This window comes from Leopardus geoffroyi, chromosome B4 (assembly GCF_018350155.1).
Source record: "Leopardus geoffroyi isolate Oge1 chromosome B4, O.geoffroyi_Oge1_pat1.0, whole genome shotgun sequence".
Taxonomy (NCBI): domain Eukaryota; kingdom Metazoa; phylum Chordata; class Mammalia; order Carnivora; family Felidae; genus Leopardus; species Leopardus geoffroyi.
In genome coordinates this window covers 79904372-79923876 of record NC_059341.1, presented here as the reverse complement: position 1 = coordinate 79923876, position 19505 = coordinate 79904372, and the positions used below count along the sequence as shown (strand labels likewise).

Genomic DNA, 19505 nt, shown 5'->3' with positions numbered 1-19505 from the left:
AAGTGCCCCGAGGAGATGCTTTGACCTTCCCATGAACAAGGTACAACTCCAATTCTGAGTAAATGTTATAGAATTTCTTTATTAGACAAAAATAGACTCTTTCCCCCCCTTTTCATGTGATCCCACTCTGATCTCTCTGCTCAGAGGGGGAGGTGGAGGAGGGCGTGCCTTGCTCCCCACACCTCTTCCCCCTCTCCCTGCCAGGCTGGGACCTGCAGCTGGGTGGAGCTGGCAGGCCCGCTTTCCCCTCTGGGCTGATGTTCTCTTCTCGTGCAGGTGGGGCTGTCCAGATCCCCTCCAGGGCTCAACCGCTCATGCCTCCTCACCCTTCACACACCCATCTCTGCCATCTGCTCACGTGCAAGGTCATCTCACAGGCCCATCCACTTGGCTTAGCAGGCTGGGGGCAGGGAAGGAGAGCAGTGTCCCAGGCTGATGCCCACTCCCCATTCCTAAGGGAGGGGCTGGCTCCTGGGTCTCCCGGGCCCAGGCCAGGGGAAGTGAGGACTGTGGGGTGCTGAGAGGTGCGCGGTGTTGAAGTGGGCTCTGAGCTTGTGGCCTTCCTTCACTTTCTCTGACCCAGTAGGACTTTGGTGATGAAGGTGACAATGGCGCCGGCAGGCTGATCTGGGTCAAGCTCTGCAAAGAGGTGACACACGTTCTCCCAGGGACTTCCCGGCTTCTTGGCCACGAAACCAAAGATCCTAGGAGCACAGAGGCAGGGTGGGGAGGGGGCTCAGCATGCCTTCCACAAAGGACTGCAAAGCCAGGGGTGGGGAGGAAGGCAGCGCCTCTGTCCCGGGGAGGGAAGAGATGCACCCGTGGGGAGGCTTACTTGGAGGTGGTCCCGTCGGGGTTGGTCCATCTGCAGAAAAAGAAGAACCGTGACGGAATGCACCCAGGGTCTGCCTACCGGAGGAGGAGGGCTGGGGCAGGGGACTTTCTGGTCTGGGGGAACCTGATGGGAGCGTGGGGCTATGGGAGCAAAGAAAGGGTCGAGAGGGAGGCTCACCTCCGGTCCTGAGGATCAGTGCTGCAGAAGGTGATGCTGTTCACTGGATAATGGCGGCGAAAGAAGAGCCTGCAAGGAGGATCGTGGGGAAAGTCACAACCGGAACCGGGGGTCCCTAGGGTCCCCCAGGGGCTGGGCGCACACACTCACTTCCTTTGGTTGTCCGTCAGCGTAATGCCCTGGGCTGAGACCTTGAAGTGGACGATGGCTGGGGTTGGCCGGGGGCTGCAGCTCAGAGCTGCAGAGCTGGCCCGGGCCACCGCTTGAGGGCCCGTCAGTGACTCTGTCTCCACTGAGGTCAGGTAGAGCACACTGCAGGCTATGAGGGCAAGAGAGGGCTGCAGGGGAGCGCCGGCTCTGCCAGCACCCAAGTCTGTCTTCCCCTATCGCCCCACACCGCCAGCTCTTTCTTGCGCCTTCCCCAGCTAGTGCTGCTCAAAGTTCGTTAGAATCCGGGTCACTTGTTAAAAAGGCAGATTCTGCAACTCTGCCAGATCTACAGTCGGAAATGCTCGAAAGAGGCCTGACAATCTGCATTCTAACAAGCCTCCCTCCAAAGATTTTCATGTTCATGAATTTGAGGTCCTAGACTGAGGACCCCCTTTCCCACCCCCACTGCAAATATAGGGGCCCACCCACCTCAGGGCCTTTCAGTGCCCCGTGCCTGCACACGTAGGACCCCGCTTTGCACCCAGGGAGAGAAGGGAGGGAGAGGTCCTACCGGCACCCTGACGTAGGAGGTCGGCTGCCGTGCTCATGTTGGCCGGCACTGGGGTCTCTGGAGTCTCTTCTAGAGGATCTGGGGGCAATGAGGGCCAACAGGGAAGGTCAGCAGGGAGTCACGTTCCCTAGGAGCTGGAGAACTCTGTTGTCCCAAGGGAAGGCAGGCTGGGAGCCAGGACCTGGGGACGCCGCCTTGGGCTGCAGCGGGTGAGGAGAGGCGGGAGGGCAGATCACAAGCACCCACCTTTGCTGGGGATGCGCAGGCAGCAGGGCAGGGACAGTGGGGAGATGGAGTGCTGGGACACCAGGGCCGACAGGCTGCCTGCAGGGGGAGGTGACAGAAGCCCTGAGGTGCCCACAGGTATCGCCCCCTCCCTAGCTCTCCCTCCACCCTCCTGAGACCCCCTTGGCCCCTGCGCCTCACCAAAGTAGGGCTCACTGGGACAGCCTTTGATCTTCACCCCTTTGGGCCCAGTCTCAATGAGAAAATGACGGACCAGCTGTTCCAAGGGGTCCCCTGAGGGGAGGGGAGGAGGCCGGGTGGAGAGGAGAGAAGAAATAGACTTTATCAGATTCCAGATTCCAGTTTTCTCCTGTGCTGGGATTCTTTCCAGCGCCGGAGAGGTCACTTCCTGCCTCTCCCCACCAAGAAGTGGCATGGCCTACCCTGCCTTGTCTTGTCTCTGGTGCCTCCCCCCCACTCCACTCCCCTTCTCCCCCAGGTGTGGGCATTCTTTACCTTTCCAGGGTTGGGCGCTGGGTGGAGGTGTGGCCACTTTGAGGGCCAGCCCGTAGGCTCCTTGGAATGAGTGACTGTCCCTGATCAGGAAGGCCCCAGGGTCCTTGTCCTTCAGCAGAGCAATGGCTGGGGGGAGGTGGGAGAAGTTTTCACAGTGGTGGATTGAGCCCCACGTAGCCCCTCTCTACCTCTGCTACCCAAGCTCCCTAGGCCTTTCACCCTAACAGCCGTGGTGTTTTGGGGCACCTGGGGATGGAACTTCAGAGTTAAAAGGGTATTGACAGTGTTGAGTTGAAACCTCCGTGGGCCCAGAGCCCAGAACCACCTGCTAGTGAGAGACTGCCTGGGGGAAACCTGCTGAGACAGGGAGGAGGCACCAAGGGTGTTAACTGAAGGATGGGTTCTTAAGCCAAGACAGAGCCCCAGAGGGGCTATAAAACGGGAGGGGTGGGGCAGGCTGCCTTCTCACCTTGGTCACGGGACAGGTGTGGTTTGTACCAGAACTTGGATGTATCCTGGACGAACTTGACATTGCTCTGGCTCTCTTGCACAGGGGGCTCTAGGACAGGGAGGGACCGAGCTTGGCCCCAGTGCTTCCCAGTGCCCGTGCCATGCCTCTCCTTGGCAGACAGGGTTCTCCCAAGGGGGCCCCACCCTCCCCAAGGCCTTTATACCTGGGGGTTGGGGGACATTATCCGGGAGCAGAGGTGCAAAGGTGACATGGTGACTGGTGCCTCTGGCTGGTGGTGATGCCTGCTCTGGGCCCCAGGGTCCTGGCTGTTGCCCAGGTCCCAGCAAATGGCGTTTCTCGGGAAGTGGGGGCTGGGTGGGGCCGTTGACGTCATAGGATGCAGCCAGGGGGAAGGCAGGCGTGGGTGAGCTCTGAGGCGGCTCTGGGCTGGCCACAAGCCAGGGCATCTGGGTAGGCACAGGGGTGAGGGGGGACCCATCCGGGCTATCTGGGGGGTCTCGAAGTCCCTGCCAGGGGGCATGGCGGAGGCCAGGCAGTGTGGTGGGCACAGGGCCCCTCGGACTGGCGCTGTCTGAGCGGCTCCCCGGGCTCTTCTCCTGAGGCCAGTCCTTGGGTGAGCTGGGCGGGGAGGTGGGGGAGAAGGGGCCAGGGGCTGGAAGCTCAAGCCCGCTTCTCGCTGGCAGCTCGGGAGCCTTTTCAGCGCTTCCCTGGGGAACGGACGGCAAAGCCTCGCCAGGACTTAGTCTCTGAGTGGGCACCAAGGTGGGGGACGTGGTGTCCTGCCGTCGGGTGCTGCAGTTTGGGAGGGCGGACAGGTGGTCAGTACACTGGTAGGGCTGCGGAGCCCCCGTGTGAGCTGCCCCCACGCCCAGCTTCAGTGCCCGAACAGCCCCGGCCCCTCTGTATACCTTTCCTTGCCCTGGACTGGGCTGCTGGTGTGCAGGGGCGTGGAGGGACCAGACAGCTCAGAAGAGGCACTGCACTGAGCATCACAGGGAGACCGAGGCAGGGTGCTGTGCCCGCTGGGGCCCTCCCTCCAGGATGCTGGCTCAGGTGATTCTGTAGGGAAGGTGGGAGAAGGGGCCGTGAGCCGGAAAAGTCCCTTTTGTCTGGCTTAGCTCTTTCTCATTCTGCACCTTCCCCCACCATCTTCCAGAACCCTCCTCTTCCCCGGGCACTCCCCACCCCAGTGCCCTCACCTGCAGATGCCAAGGCTCCTGCGGGGGCCAGGTGCCCAGGCATGGGGTACCTGTCCCCTCCCTCCTCTGCAGGGATCTCGTAGCTCAGCTTCCTGGATTGTGGGTAGGGCGGGCTGCCCGGGGAAATGGAGCCAGCCCGTGGGGAGTGGGCACCGGAACTGGAATACCCTCTGCCCTCACCTGGAGAGCCACAGCTATGAGGCACCCGGCCATATGCTGGGCAGTAACTGGGAACGGCTCCTCCATAGCCATATGTCACCAGGGCAGGATACCCTGGATGCCCATACCTGCCTTCAGGGCACAGGGCGTAGGAGCAGCCCTCGTGCCCTTCCTCGCCTGCCTTGGGTGGCTTCAGGCAGCTGTAGTCGGGCATCGGGGTGTGGTGATGCCCGCAGGCAGGCACCAGCAGGGGCAGTGGGTGCCCGGACCGCACCGGGTGCAGGAGAGCCTTGCCAGCCTCGCCCGCCCACCCCTCTCCAGCCTCCCTCTCCAGCCTGAGCCCATATAGGGCTGCAGTGGGCAGCGCCAGCTTCTCCTCACAGGCGGGGCAGGAGCACAGGGCAGGCATCCCAGGGTCCTCCACGATCACCACCTCCCGGTAGCCTGGGGAACGGTAGCCGAAGTCCCCGTTGGCTGGTTTCCCCAGCTCAGGGGGGTAGGGATACGGCCCCTCAGACAGGGATCGGCAGAGGCGCCTCTTCTCCACAGAGGCCTCGGCGTAGCCCTGGGGGTGCCCCTCGTAGCCCCCGTAGGCCAGCCGCCGCCTGTCCAGGGTTCCCTCCGGCCGGTAGTAGCCCCCATTGGGGACCCCGCAGGGCTCCCGGTAGCCCTGGCGGCAGGAGCAGTGGCGGCTGAGGCTGGGTCTGTGGCCTGGATACACTCCGAGGTGGGGGCCTCCGCCCACGGGCGGCTGCTCTTCGTCATCCAGGATGGCCGTCTCGCGCCCGGCTCCCCGGCCCCCACCGGCCACTCCACAGCCTCCCAGGAGGCGGTCTAGCTCCTGTCGTTCCGCAGCCGTTGGGGGTGGCCGGCCAGGGGACTCGGCAGCCGGCTCCGTGGTCAGTGTGGACGAATGGCCGGAGTCGCTGCTGACAGAGAGCATGGGGGGTGGAGGTGGCTCTGGAGAGGGCGCCGGTGGGCTCTGGCGGGGGGCCCGCTGCACCTGGGCGTAAGGACTGCCATCCAGGGGTCCCCGGGTGTGTGTCGGGGAGCCTGAGTGGGGACAGGACCAGGGAGGGAGGGCAAGCAGGAAGAAAGGAGAGAGAGGGAGTCAGAGAGAGGGAACAGTGCAGGGGACTCCACTTCAGGGGTGTCCCTCGGGAGGGGGATCTGCCTGGGAGGAAGGAGTGTGCCCCTCAAACCTCCACCTCCCACCGCCCCTGGGCCTGCCCCACACACCGTCCACGCTGTCCTCGTGGTGCTGATTGAAGTTCTCGTAGGAGTCCCAGCGCACGGCAGGCTCTGCCGTGTTGTAGTCAACAGAGACCGAGGGGTCGTTCCGTGGGGTGTTGCCTGTGGAACGGGCCGCCCAGGTGTTGAGAAACGGGCAGACAGCCTTTAGCCCTGACCCAAGGCTTGGCTCTTACCTTTGATCTTTTCAGGGCTGGAGGAGAAGACGAACTCCACCGAGGCTTGGAAGGGGAACCTCTCATCTGCGGGGAGTGGCCGTGAGGAGCCGGGCCCCTGCCCACCCCTCACCTGGGCTCCAGCCCCCACATCCGTCTCCAACTCACCCGCCCAGGCCTCGTCCAGCTGGTCCTTGGGGAAGGTGAGCCGTGGTCCGTGGATGGTGCATGTGTGGAACTGGACTCGGAACACGAGGGTCCGGTCTGTCCCCCGGCCACCCTTGTGATAGCAGGTCACCTGGATGAGGGAAGGGAGACTAGGGGTCAGGCCCTCCTGTCCACTTGCATCTCCTCTGTGCTTCCGCCCTGGGGACTGTCTGGCCGCAGCTCTGCCCGGGCCTCAACCTCAAGGTGGCCCCTCCCCCCATCTAGGGGCCTCGCTTTCCACCCTCCAATCTGCCTTGAATTGATGACTCCCCAGAGACTGTGCAGCAGGCAGGATACACCACCACCCCTTGCACCCCTGCCCCTTCCCGGGATGGTCCCCTCACCATGACATCGCCTTTGAGGAGGAGGGCTGGCTCCAGGCTGATGCAGAGCTGTTGCGGCCCAGGGCCTGCAACGTGACTGAGGAAGGAAGGACGAGGCACAGGCTGAGTCAGAGGCACTCGGGCTGGGGTGGGGAGCTATGAAGAGTCAGGAGGGACTTGGGAGATTGGAGTCCGAGCCCTGAGCGAGAGACCTTTAGCCTGAACATCAGCCTCTCCAACTGTAAAACGGATTCCACAATGGCCAACGTTTTTAGGTGCAGTGGCAGGAACCGGAGGACCCTGTGTCTGGGGAGGCTGGAGGAACAGGAATGCGGGCAGCAGGGGCCTGGGAAGAGAGTACTCACTAGATTCCAGATGTATAGACGAGCTGCATGGACTGGTAGATCTTGAGGAAGGGCTGGAAGCCTGGAGGGACAGGCAGGAGAAGGCATGTGGGGCTTGCTGAATGGAGGGGGTGGGGACGGCCCTCCTTGTGGAGCACACCCCAGGCAGACTCACCTGTGCCAGGTTCAAAGGCTGGCAGCACGGGCACAAGCACATAGTGCAGGAAGAGAGGGCTGCTGTTCATTCTGATGGAGCCGGACAGGAGGCCGCTGAAGTAGCTGATATATCTGGCAGGGGGTGTGTCAGAACATAAGCCCCTTCCTCTGGAGGCCCCTTTGTATCATTTCAGCTATGCTCACCACCACCCGCCTCCCCCCCCCCCCCACCTTTTGGAAAGCCTGCCCTTCTTAGTACTTCCCTCACATCTTCCAGCTCACCAGAAAGTTCTTCCTTGCATCTAACCTCAAACCTTGCTGTCCCAAAGGTTTGTACTTGCTGGCCCCTCTGGCTAGAATGCTCTTCCCCCAGATCTCTGCTTCCCGTCACAGAGATGGGTTCTGACTGTCCCGCAAGTCTCTCTTTACCACAAGCTCCGTGAGAGCAAGGACCGTGTTTGTTCTGAATTCTCAGCACCTGACAGTGCCTGGTACACGGAAGGCGCTCCATTAAGGTATGCTGTATGAGCGAGAGAATCTCGGCCTTGGCAGCCATGGAGGGAGCCTGCTCCTCCAACCCATCCCTACCCAGGCTGCTCACCGGCGCTGGGAGGGCTGCAGCTCCGCGGCCACCTTGTCCTCACAGAACTTCCTCATGGTAAGCGTAGCCAATGCCTGGTCCGCCCTGGGGACAGCAGGACCAGCGTGGGGGATTAGGGGCCGGTATCCAAGCTGGCCTCTCAACCCTAAGCCCCAGGATAGGGAGGAGACGTGTGATTCCCCCCAAGGCTAGAGGAAGCCCAGAGTGGTGGTGAAGAGGACTAGACACCCCACAGACAGTCACTTTACTAGTTGTTGGGCCTCAGGCAAGTGCTCCCTGAGTTTTAGTTTCCTCCTCTGTAAAATGGGGAAACAAGACCATGCTATAGGTTGGGTTTTTGGCTCCCCAAAAGATATGTACCTCTGAATGTGATCTTATTTGGAAATAGGGTCGCTGCAGATGGAATTAGTTAAGATGTTATACTGGAGGAGGAATGAGCCCTTAATCCAATATGATTGGTGTCCTTAGAAGAAGAGAAGAGACAGACAGACAGACACACACACAGGAAGAAAGCCATGTGACGACCAAGGCAGAGAGTGGAGTGACGCAGCTGCAGGCTAAGGAACACCAGGGACTGCTGGTCACCACCAGAAGCTAGAAAGAGGCAAGGAAGGGCTCTATCCAGAGACTCCACGGGAGTGCAGTGCTGCTGACACTTCGATTTTAGACTCCCAGCCTCCAGAAGGGAGACAACACATTTATGTTGTCTCTAGCCACTTAGTTTGTGATACTTTGTTACAGCAGCCCTAGGAAACTGATAAAAATCCTCTGCTGGGAACGGTGGAGGAGGTACAAGCGAGAAAAAGGAGGTGGAAAGGCCAAGTTTACGGTAAATGGCTCTCCGAACACAGAGGCGGGCTTCCAGGGAGAAGGGCTCATCTCGGCCAACTGGGGGAGGCAGGTTACTGGGGAGGGGCCAGTCAGAGGTCAGGGAGTCTCACCCTGCAGAGATCTTGCTGTAGTGCATGTAGGCAGAGACGATGACCCCGAGCTTGCCCTTGCTCCCCTGAGGGTAGAAAGATAGGGATGCAGGGCCTGCTGAGGCCTCAGGCTGAGGTCACCCCGGCCCTGTGAACCCCAGGTCCCAGCTCACCTTGCAGTACAGTACAACCACGTGCTGTGGGTCAGCACTGAGCCACGTCTCCATGGCTTTGCAGATGGAACACAGCTTGTCCAGGGGGGGTGCGTGCAGCTCAGGCCAACCGAAGTCCTGGACCTGGGGGGGGGGGGGGGGCGCAGGGGTACAACTGAGGGTGGGGGCCACAAGCAAAGAGACATGGGTGGGGATGGGAAAGGGACCAGGTGTAGGGGTCGGTGGGGGCCAACCAAAGTCAAGAGACTGTTGGTTGTCCACGACAGGCTCAACACTTTCCTCATGGGTACAATGGGGTTGATACCCGCTGCACCATGCTTTGGAGTGTCTCAAGTAAGAAGTCACCTGGGAAGGTGCCAACTGCTACTATTAATAAGGAGGAGCTGGGGGCTCGTTGGGGTGGGAGTTGAGTTTAATGGCTTTAATCCCCTCCTACCTTGGGGTTTAGGCGGGTCAGGTCATGTCTTTTCTCTGAAAGGTTGAAGAGCTGCAAGTAAAGAGGGGACTTTAGACGGAAGTGACCCTGGGCAGCGGGCGGCGAGGCGCGGTCCCCTGCTGCGACCCTAAGCAGTCTTTCTCCCAAACGAGGACGGCGCTAAGGCCCGGCCTAGCTACGACCGCCCAGCGGGGGCGTTCCCTATCGGCTCCGGCGGCCCCGAGGCCCCGCCCCCTAGGCTGGCGCCTCCGCGAGTTTGTCTTCAGACAGCAGCTCCGCCCACCTGGGCCTCCCAGTCCTCTCATTGGCTGACTGCGGAAGGCCCCGCCCTCACCAGGTACTTGTCGCGGTGCTTGGATTGCAGCACGTGAGCCAGCTCGCGCAGGTGGCCCCGGTGTCGCTGCTCGTCGGGCCGCGCGGGGAAGGCGGCAGCCAGGATCCGCTCCGTCACGTAAGTGAGGTCCAAGTCCCAGCGGCGCTCCATAAGCGGGTCCAGGCTGAAGCTCCTGGGGAGGGGGCAAAGCCTGCGTCAGGCACGAGGGCGAGGCTCCGGGGGCAGATGGGAGGGGAGGGCGAGGCCTCGGGGTCCCGAGGGTAGGTGGGGCCGCTCGGGGGCGGGGTGGAGGGCTGCCTAGGAGAGCTTTGCCGGGGCGGGGCGGGGTGCGGCGCTGCGCCGGGCTGAGGTATGGGACCACCCCGGCGCCCTCACTTACCTGGGCAGAGTGTTGCGCTGCTTTGAGTGGTTTAGAGACTTGGTGGATCCCTGGTGGATGAGATGAGACGGTGCACATCTCTTTGGGTGCCCCCCACTCTAGGCTCCCCGCTCCAGAGTCCCGTGAACTTTCGTTCTCGCAAGATACCTAGGTCCGTACTCCCAGAGCTACCTGCTTCCGCCCCCTCCGCCAGCATCACTTACCAGGTGCTCTATGCGCCTCACGGGGGCCGTGTTTCTCCGCTAGAGGGAGACGGAGGCGGAAAAGGGGGCGGTTAGGGCGGGGGTAGGGGGGACCAGTCTGCGCCTGGGGATGGTGGAGAGGGCACGCGGGGCTTCCTGTGGGGGCTGCACCGGGCCAAGGGAGAGGAGTCCTAACCCCCAGCAGGCCCAAGGGCAAGAAGATCAGAGGGCTCATTTTTTTCCTGTCCCTCAGGATGACCGGCACCCACAGCAGTCCATTCAAGCTAACCTCCTGGGGGCCCTCTCTGTGGCCACCAGACCTTTGGACACCTCAGCCAGGTTCCTTGCCACTCCCACCCCATCTCAGAGCACACTCACCAGCTCCGCCGGAGGCAAAGCCTGACAGGACGATGTCACCTGGAAGGAGACCCGAGTGAGGGGCTGAGCTCCTGCTGAAATGGGGTCTCCTGGGCTTGACGATGGGGCTACCCCTCAGCTTCAGCAAGAAGGTGGAGGGGCTGTCAGCAGATGGGCACACACTCCAGCTGAGGTTCCTCTATTTAAGGGAGTCTCCCCTCTGGCCTCTCTGGTCCCCCACCCCTAGGCCCCCCACTTGTTGCTCTTGGCTCCCAGCCCCCTGCCCACACAGACCCCCATTCATCCAGCTGCGGGGCAGGAGTTATATATAGAGCCATGTAGGCAGGCCATGGCCAGGGACGGACACTGGCCTCTTTCACCGGGAGACCCCGCCCCTGGGCACACAGCTCCCCCAGGCCAACTCCAAGGCCCTGGGACCCCCCGCACTGCAGGGGGAGGACCAGGGAACCTCCTCAGAGATGGGGCTGCCTCAGGTCCCCAGTGGACAGTGGTGCTATCTACAGCTTGTACCTCCCGCCCGGCCTTTCCAGGGCCCAGGACGAGACCCACCCAGGCATCCTGAGGACCCTTCCCCAGAGGGAAGGCACAGCCCATCCGGCTACCCAGTCTTTGAAATCCTGCTCCCCCCCCCACCCACCCCACCCTTCCTCGTCCTCATTCTCCTCCTCTTCCCCACCCCCATCCTCTCGCCAGCTGCAGCCTGGGCACAGCACCAAGACAAACCCTGTCTCCTGTCCACCCGCCTGGGCCAGCCCTCCAGGGGGTGGAGTAGGGTGGTTCTTAAAGGGCCCAGTACAGCACCCTCTCCCACTCCGGCAGGGGATCCCCCATGATGAGATGGGCTGCGGTTGATGCCGATGTGGCTGGAGAAGCCTGTTTCAGAGGAAAAGACTCTAGTCCTCCTCCCCCAGTCAAGTACCCACCTTTGCTTCACATTTTCTGTGTGTTGCCACCTTGCAAACTAGAGAGGGATGGTGGGGAGAAGAGAGGGGTTAGCAGGCACATACTGGGGTAGCCCTCCCCCATCTCCCCTGGTCCTGGAACCAGATCCTGGGACTTCCAAGACTGTTGAGATGGAATGGGGGAGCAGGGGCAGAGTTCAAGGGAAGTGTCAGGCAGTGGGGTAGTACACTCAGGCCAGGGAGGGAGGGGGCAAGGGCTAATGTTCCAGGGTGACTGGGGGTGAGGGGGGAGGGAGGGAAGTCCCCATCACAGGTCCACTGGGGAGGCAATGGAGAGGACTGGGTCTCCTGGGTTGGGGCGGGAGTGTCCGTCATGGGGACAAGGGCTGTTTGGAGGGGAGGCAGCTCCCCGTGACGGACACCCTCTTGGTTCCCATGCTGTCCAGGGGGCAGCATGCACATTACGGTTTAAACTCTTTGTGAGTCTACCCGCTGGAGTTGTGCACACAATGGTGCTGGGTTAGAGGCTCTCAGGGTCACAGGACAGGCACCTCACCTCTGCATGAGACGCCAGTTCCATCGATGGTCACCTTACACACTGCACAGACTGGTGGTTTCTTCCGGAAGACCTTCTCCCGGAAGCTGTGTGGCTCGGCTTTCCTAGGCTAGGGACGGAAGGACACACAGGCAGAGGTGTCAGTTCTCAGCGGACCCATCTCTGGGACTAGCTGGGGTCTTAGCACTACCCTGGTTTCTTTCTCCTCCATCCTGATAAAGCCCCTAAACTCCTAAGAACACTTGGTCACAGCTGTTTCTTGGCTTTTATGGGGCCTGTCCTTGATGGTGTGTGGAATCTGCCCCCTTGCATCACCCCAGACGGGTCACCTCCTCTCTGAGGGTCACTCGGGACCCTCGTATGGTGTGTGAAACCCTCGCGGTCACTGCCACACCAGGTGCTAGAGCTTTCCTCCTGATCTGGGAGGTGGGGGGGGTGCTCTCTGACTTTCTTCTATGAGGGTTCTCCATTTCTCCTCCCATTTTGCCTTCCCCAGATGGAGGTCCCCGTGGAGAGTGAGCAGGAGGGGGTCCAGAAATGAACGTAGAATGTCAGTCACGCAGCACCCAGACTGACCTGGCGGGGAGTGGCCTGAGCCAGTCCTACTCCCCTGGCTCCCGCTGTCCCCGTGCTCCAGACAGCTGACATGCCCTCCTCCCCCTACTGTCAGAACAACATGTTTACTCATTGTGCATTGAGGCGGCAGGCAGCAATTGTGTTAAGGAGGGGGTGGTAATGCTGGAGAGACAGGCAGACAGAGGCATGACATTGGGGGAAATGTTCAGCTGCCTTGCTACTTCTGGATGTAGTGAGCACCCTGTCACTTGAGGTTCAAGTGGGATTCCAGCATGGAATGGGGGAAGGGGTGGGCTAGATGCCCTGTTGGGCCTCTCCCCACCCAGAGTGCAGTGAGGCAGGGATGCTCCGTTATGGCCCTCATCCCCCTCCCTCCCACTGGGTTCACTCCACTCATCTTCTGTCCATATGCCTCCTCTCCCTTCTACCCATTTTTCTCTTCCCTCAAGTGTTCAAGCTCCCCCCCCCCCCCCCCGCCATAATATTATCTCATGTTGCCCTGAGCTGCTTCTTTTGGGGTATGGCTGATAAAATATGGGGAAATGGAGTCACAGGCATCCAGGCCCCCCATCCTGGGGACCCAGGCAGCACTTTTGGTCTCTTGGCTGTCCCCCAAGAACCTGGATTAAACCCAACCTGAACTCTTATGGGCCAGCCTTGCTGGACCCGTTAGGAAACTTGGGTGCATTCTGACATTAACGGCATGCACTGATGATGTCAGGGGAAAGTCCCAGTGTCTAAAGCACTTCTGGGACCTGGCCACCCCTCTCCCTTCGCCACCTCCACCCCATTTCTCCCAAACTTCTGAGCTCAGGGAAGGGGCCTGATCTCGGCCCTGCCCTGGGGCTCCCCGGTAGTACCTGGAAAAGTCCTACAATGAAGTGTACCTGAATGCAGGTTTAGGGGGCCAGGATCCCCAGGGTTGGCCTGAATTAGAGCAGGGAAGTTGGAGGAGGGAAAGTGGACACCAGGTTCTGCTTTAATCCAAACTTCTGCTGCTCACACCACAGCTCTGGCTATTCCAAAGGGGCATAGTAGTGAGGGGATTCAGGGCAAGGGGAAAAGGTTCTGGCCTGAGTCCTGGTCCCCTCCCCCACTGCCCACCCCTCCACCCCTGCCCCTCCTCTGCCCAGCCAGCGGGCACTCCTACCCTGCTGGTGGCCCGGCTGCTGTCCCTCCTCCCCAGGGCTCTGAGCAGCCTCTCCACGGGGCCGCTGGACTTCATGATGTCCGGGCGGCTGGCTGGGGTGCCGACTGCGGGCCTGAACAATGCTGGGGCCCGGCCTGGGGCTTCCTGGAAGCGGCCTGGCGGAGGCAGCCGCTTCCCCTGGGTGGAGGGTAGGCTGTCTGGCTGGTGTGAGGAGAAGCCCGGCCCTGGAAGTGGAGGGGAGTGCAGGCGGGAAAGGGGCAGGTCGCTGCTCCAGGAAGTGGGGGGGGGGGGGGGTGGAGGGAGGATGTGGGGGAGGCCAGGAGATCAGATTCCCAGGATCTACCCTGCTGGGAGTGTCAGCCCAGGATCTTTTGCCCCCCAGCCCCTTGCTGTGGAGCTGCCCCTTGCCCAGGGGATCCACCCTATCCAGGGATCTGCAAGGATCCTGAGATCCAGCCCCCAGTGGAGTGGGGTGGGGGCAGGGTGGGAATTTAGGTCTCCTGCAGGGCTCAAGGGCCAGTGGGGAACACTGTGTCCCAGGCCAGGTCAGGCCAGTCTCCCAGCCTGAACTCTCAGGTTCTCAGGGGACTTCTGGTGGGGAGGAAGGGGGAGCTGGGAATCACTACCCCAGCCAGCTCAGAATCGGGGTGCATCCTGAGGGGCCGGGGAAAATAGGACTGAGGGCCAGCTTCCTGCCTCAGTTTCACTGGTTGTGAAGTATAGGAAAAGGAAAGCATTCCCTGCTTCTCTCCTGCCGCCCCCATACGCACTGGAAGGCCTGCTTCCAGCCACAAGATTATTCTGCCCACAGGAGTGAGCCATTCTCCTGCTCCAGCCCAAGGCATTTGAGGCTCTTCTCCTGAGAGCACCCCACCCGCTCTGCTCCTGACAGTCATCCCCTCTGTCCCCCCATTCCATGGCTTGTTCGTGCTAGACCTCCCAGTCCCTAGCCCCTCTTTCCAGCCCTGCTGTGTAGGCCCTTCACCCAGACCCTAGGGCTGGGCCCTATGCCCCCTGCCCCCAAAGCCTGAGTACTACCTTCATGGCTCTCCTAGCTCTGCTCTCCTTCCTCAGCAGCTGTCCCAGGTCCTAAGGACTGGACAGGCCGCCCCCCCCTCCCACCACCTCCCAACACATACTCCACCCCCCTCTGTGGGCCTCCTACCTCCCTCCTGGGAACATGGCCAACTTCCTGTCCCAAGAGTCAAGGGAAGGAGGTGGACTGGAGCCTTGGAAGTGGGGGGTGGGGGGGGCAGTAATCTTCCAAAAATAAATGGGGTTAAGGGCCAGGGGTCCTCAGCCCCAAGCCTTGGACAGCAGCCCTTTGACCGGCTGGAGCTGTCACTTGAAAGAACGCGCAAATATGCCTCCCCTCATTTGCATGGTATTTACTGAATGTACCGGTGCTCAGCCTTCTCCCACTTGGTCCTTAGACCTCCCTCTCCCTCCTTCAGGCCCAAGGGACTGGTTTAATCCTGCCTTCTCTGGGTTGAGCCCCCTTAGGAGAGCCCACTCAGGACACTTCTTTGGACTTGCCTGGCATGGGCCTGGCCTGAGGCTTTGCCCTTGAAGATTTAATTCTCCTTCCAAGTCAGGAAGTCTGTCCCCGGGGTACCTTGGCCAGAGGGAGGTATCTCCGTGGCCAGGCTTGGGCCCCTAGCGTGTAACTGGAGAGGGGGCACTGGCTCTGCAACCCACTCCTATCCCACCAACCCTGGCTGGGTCCCAGGACATTCCAGGCCCCTGGCCAGTGTGGGCAACTGGGCCTGGCCTGGTCCAGTTCAGAGCCTTGCTGTAGGAGAAGCACTATGGTGGGTGTGTGGGTTGGGGTGCCTTTTCTCTGCCCCTTCATGCCCCTTCAGCATGCTTCTTTCTACACCTGCTGCCTCCACAGGGGCTGAAAAGTCCCCTCACCTGGTAGTTCCTTCGTGGGGGACTCATTAACCCGTGTTGGGTGACCAGGGAAGAATGCCTTTGAGTCTCTCCCCACTCTGTGGGGGGCACCTCTGTAGTGAGATGGAGAGGGGGGGAAACAGGCTTGAGAGGAAAAGGCGCTCACCAGGGCAGGGCTGGGAAGGCATGGCCAGACCCCGGTAGGACCCTCACCCTACTCCTGCCTGGAACATTCCAGAGCCTGTCAGTCTCTCCCCCAGCCTGGCCCCCTCTCACTCCGAAGCCTTGGGTTTGTTTGGAGAAACCCCTCCACCCACACTCCCCCTTCCTGGAAAATAGCTGTGGTTGGATGAGAGGCTGGGAGCCCAGCCGCGGAGGAGGGGTGAGGCCCGGAGAAGGAGAGAGGGAGAGGCGGGATATATGAGTGTGCCCTGAGGGATCTAGAGAATTGAGGGGAGAAGCAGAAGGGGGGCGGACGAGTGGGGCTGGAAAAGCGAAATGGGCCTCAGTATCCCAGAAGTGAAGTAGAAAAAGAAAACCCTCGCGACGCACGCTCCCGGGGCCGGGCCGGCAGTTCCCACCCAGGTCCGGGGCCCCGCGTGTGGGGGCAACGTGCGTCCCGTGGCGGCGAGTGCGCCGGAGACGCGCGAGGGCGGGACGGCCGTGTGACCGCGGGCCCCGCCCCGCCCCCTGCTCCCTTTCCCGGCTTCCCGCGGCCCCCGGCCCCGGCCCCAGTCCCCCACCGCCCCCCACCCCGGCGGCCGCCCCGCGCCCCAGCGCCTCCGGGTGGCCCCGCGCCCCCTGGCGACCGGCCCCGGCCCCGCCCGGCCGCCGTGACGCACAGGCCGCCGCCCTCCCGCCCCGCGCCGCGCGGCCACTCACCTGCGGGGGGCGCCCGGCGGGGCGGGGGCGCGCCGGGGCGGGGCAGCAGCAGGGGGAGCCCCCGGACCGGCCCATCCTGCCGGGCCCGCGCCGAGCGGCCGCGGAGGAGGCGGAGGAGGCGGGAGCGGGCGCCGCGCTCGCCCGGGCTCCCTCCCGCGCCCGCCGCGCCCCGCGCCCGCCCTCGCTCCCTCCCGCGCTGCTCTCCTCCCTCCTTCCCGGCTCCAATCCCCACGTTCCCCCGCTCCCCGCCCCTCGGCCTCCTCCTTCTCCCTCTCGTCGTCCCCACCTTCTCCTGCGGGCCCACGCTCCCCGGGGCGAGGAGGGACGCGGAGACTGGCGGAGGGGCGCTCGGGGACAGGAAGAGACCGGGATGGGGAGAGTGTGAGGAGGCGGACGCGCAGGACGCAGAGCCGAGAAACTCTCCGAGCCCCGGGGAGACTAGCCGGCAGGACAGAGCAAGAAGCAAAACAAAACACAGGAACCAGACAGACGTAGAAGAAAAGCGGCCATGGGTCCAGAAGGCGTTAGAAACAGCCTCTCATCCGCCCCCTCCGCGGGGAGTATTTGGGATTGAGCCTGACCCCAAAGTCAGGACCCACCTACTCAAGGGGCGCCAGATTCAGACAAAGATACCTGCTGCCCCCTGTGTCCCCAGTCGCTGGACACCCTTCCCTAGTCCTCTGCCACAGGGGAGACGTCTAGGCCACCTCTTGTCTCCAAAGGACTCGAAGCTGAGGACCTCCACATCAAGTTCAAGCTCCCACCCCCTAAGCAGCTCCAGTCAGCCCATCATCCATCGCTCTGCTTTGGACCTGGACCTGGACCGTCATTCCCACTCCCTGACTCTGCTTATAAAGAAAGTCCTCCCTCCTCCTATATAACTCAAGTCACAGGTTTCCCAGTGGAGATGGAAGTTCATTCAGTCTGTGGTCTAATCTCATTCCCTTCTTTTCCAGGGTCGGGATCTGATACTGGTTAGAAACTAATGGGCCCTGGGGGTGATTTGAGTTGGGTCACCCTGGAGGAGAAGATAGAGGGAAGGGATGTCTTTTCAGAAACTGAATCCACTCCCATTCTCAGATTCACCAGTGTTCTCTAGTATTGAGTACTTCCTGGAACTCCCTCCTGCCCTCCCTCACCCTCCCCACTGAATTTTCCATGATGAAAACTGGTGTGTGTTTGGGGTGTGGATTCTGAGAAGCCAGTGCCCAGGGCTCAATGTCCAGTGCCTGCTCAAGGCAACCAGTACCACCAGCTGCAAAGCCCTCTGTCCCTCCCTGTCTCAGCTCCCAACTGGGTCGTCTCTGCTCATCTTGCCTTTGGCAAAGGCTGGGAAGTCTGGTTCTGATTCCAATCTGGCGGCTGGGGGGAGAGGCACGGTGACAATGCGGTCCCTCAGAGACTGGCATTTGGAAGGGGTGGGTGTGGCTGGGACTGGGGAGCCTAGAGCTTACTGCTCTTGGCTGAGTTGGTGTCCAGTAGGTCGTCTCAATCTCAGAGGTTAGAGCAGTGGGAACTGCTGGGAGCTGGAGGGAGGGCTGGGGGGTTGGAATGGGGTGCAGGAGGGAAGAGGTGGGGAGGCACTGGGAGGAGGGGAGAGGCAGGAGTTTTGGGTAAGCCCCAAGGAGAGTGACCGGGATCAGAGGCTAGCGGGAAGGGGGCAGGGTTGAAGGTCATTGTGTGTATTTTGGTAAGATTTGATTATGTAACCGAGACACATGAGGCATGAAAATTTGCTCATTTCTTCAGAGTCTTAGCTAGTTTCTAAAAAATCGTGTCCTTTCCAGAGTTCATTAGGGTCTTTGGCTGGGTGCCTGGGATGCCTGCCGAAGGGGATTAGTAGGTTCTTTTTTTTTTTTTTTTTTTTTTTTTTAAGTAATCTCTACACCCCGTGTAGGGCTCGAACTCACTACCTTGAGATCAAGAGTTGCAGGCTCTTCCTACTGAGCTAGCCAGATACCCCAAGTTCTAATGTTTAAAGGTACCGAGGAGAGACTGGTGCTCAGAGAAGAGGCACCTGATTGGATCTCAGAGAGGTAGGCAGGGCTTCAGCCTCACACTCATGCTGGTGTGGTTGTCCCTACGAGGAACTTTTGAGGTTTCAAGGAATTGGGACAGTCATAAGATGGGCAGCTGAACTTTCAGCTCAGACTTGATTCCTGCTGTCAACCTGGGGACCAGGGGCTGAGGGGGCTGCAGGAGGGAAGCTGATGAGGAAGGTTGAGAGTGAAAAATTATCCACAGGAGGTGGCTTGCTGGGAGTGCTGTAAACACGGGTGGCATATGGAGCCAGCCAGACATTCTGACTACCAGTTCAGAGCAACAGAAGCTTCAGAAGGGAGAGGAAAGGGAGAAGGAAGACAGGATGATGTTAGCAAAGGTGAAACAGCATTTCAGGAACAGTATCATGACCCCTTCTGACCCCTCCCTCCATGCAGGTTTTCTTACCTTGACTATGCAGAGGGCAGCCCATCTTGGGACTGAAGGCTGGACCCCCTCTTCCAAGGTCTGGGGTGATCCCATGCCTGCGACTGAGTGTGCTCAGATCCTTGGGGTGGGAGGGCTTTGAGGGGCATGGGCTATCCTGGCTGGGAGAGCACTGGGTCAGGAGGATTTGAGTGGAGGGTTTGGGCACTGGGAACCAGGAAGAGCGGGGGAAGGGGCAGAGCTCACTCCAGAGGCGGATCTGCTGGCCAGGACAGAGGACAGAGGGTGTATTGTCCAACCGGGAGGTTGCTGCAGCTGGGTGTGGAGCAGCACAGCTCGCCTCTTCCAAACTCCTTTCTGGGGAGGCGGGAGGGTGAGGGAAGTCGAGTCCCCCCCTTCACTTGTGGCCCTGGGGGCTATGACGGTTGCCAGGAAACAAGGTTTTATTTGAGAAATAATGCTTCCCAGGAGCAGATGTGTAGCTCTCCCACTTCCTGAGAAACCAGATGCTGTGAGCTTGCTTAGCACTTTAGGGGACGCCTTTGGCACTAACCGGGACCCTCATTGCCTTGGGATCCAGAGCCTGGTGCTTGATTCTGTTTAGGAGATTCTAAGCTACGTGGACTTAACTCAGGATCCGAGCAGCCTAGAAGTGACCCTTGTAAAGTTGGATGCTATACCTGTACCCTCCTGGTCATTCAAGATTTACGGCAGGTTGACAGGGCGCACCGGTCCTGGGATCTACTTCTGAAGATGGGGGTTGTACCAGCGCCTACCTTTCCCTTGGATTTCGAGTACCCTCTTGGGACACAGTACAGGGAGCTCCTTCTTTACACTTCCTGTGCCCAACCAACATGAATCTCTCTGAAGTTAGCCTTTCCCACTCGTATTCTTTTATTTTTTGAGGTGGGGAGAGGAGGGAGAGAGCGTGCCAGCTGGGGAGCGGCAGAGAGAGGAGAGAATCCCAAGCAGGCTC

At 60.8% G+C, this 19505-nt stretch overlaps 1 protein-coding gene and 1 long non-coding RNA gene across 9 annotated transcripts; one reads left to right on the top strand and one right to left on the bottom strand.

Moving 5' to 3' along the window:
* Nucleotides 1-59: 59 nt before the first annotated feature.
* On the bottom strand, nucleotides 60-18806 carry TNS2 (tensin 2). 8 transcript variants are annotated; one of them, XM_045463590.1, is made up of 29 exons: nucleotides 16103-16257; nucleotides 11602-11710; nucleotides 11067-11104; nucleotides 10144-10182; nucleotides 9787-9825; nucleotides 9584-9633; nucleotides 9205-9376; nucleotides 8871-8921; nucleotides 8435-8557; nucleotides 8283-8347; nucleotides 7342-7425; nucleotides 6760-6872; nucleotides 6606-6666; nucleotides 6262-6337; nucleotides 5879-6008; nucleotides 5732-5797; nucleotides 5544-5657; nucleotides 4146-5357; nucleotides 3855-4005; nucleotides 3149-3738; nucleotides 2944-3033; nucleotides 2475-2600; nucleotides 2160-2252; nucleotides 1980-2057; nucleotides 1734-1811; nucleotides 1163-1331; nucleotides 1013-1081; nucleotides 836-865; nucleotides 60-704 (listed from the first exon to the last, which is right to left on the bottom strand). In XM_045463590.1, exons 1-29 carry the CDS (start codon nucleotides 16175-16177, stop codon nucleotides 566-568), a joined length of 4230 nt encoding a protein of 1409 aa, XP_045319546.1. In that variant the 5' UTR covers nucleotides 16178-16257; the 3' UTR covers nucleotides 60-565. The 8 variants fall into 8 exon arrangements, with proteins under 8 accessions (XP_045319546.1, XP_045319547.1, XP_045319545.1 ...); XM_045463591.1 differs by lacking the exon at nucleotides 16103-16257 and adding an exon at nucleotides 14366-14419; XM_045463589.1 differs by lacking the exon at nucleotides 16103-16257 and adding an exon at nucleotides 13328-13551.
* Nucleotides 9222-11078, top strand: LOC123590422. The gene is made up of 2 exons (XR_006708753.1): nucleotides 9222-9321; nucleotides 10019-11078. It is a non-coding gene; the product is annotated as an uncharacterized LOC123590422 (long non-coding RNA).
* Nucleotides 18807-19505: the final 699 nt, after the last annotated feature.

Coding starts and splice junctions, on each gene's coding strand:
- TNS2 (XM_045463587.1), bottom strand. CDS start 18,625: ATGGGATCACCCCAGACCTTGGAAGAGGGGGTCCAGCCTTCAGTCCCA. Junction 5,358..5,543: donor CCACGAGGACAGCGTGGACG/GTGTGTGGGGCA, acceptor GTCCCCACTCAG/GCTCCCCGACACACACCCGG. Junction 1,812..1,979: donor CCTGCGCATCCCCAGCAAAG/GTGGGTGCTTGT, acceptor CATTGCCCCCAG/ATCCTCTAGAAGAGACTCCA.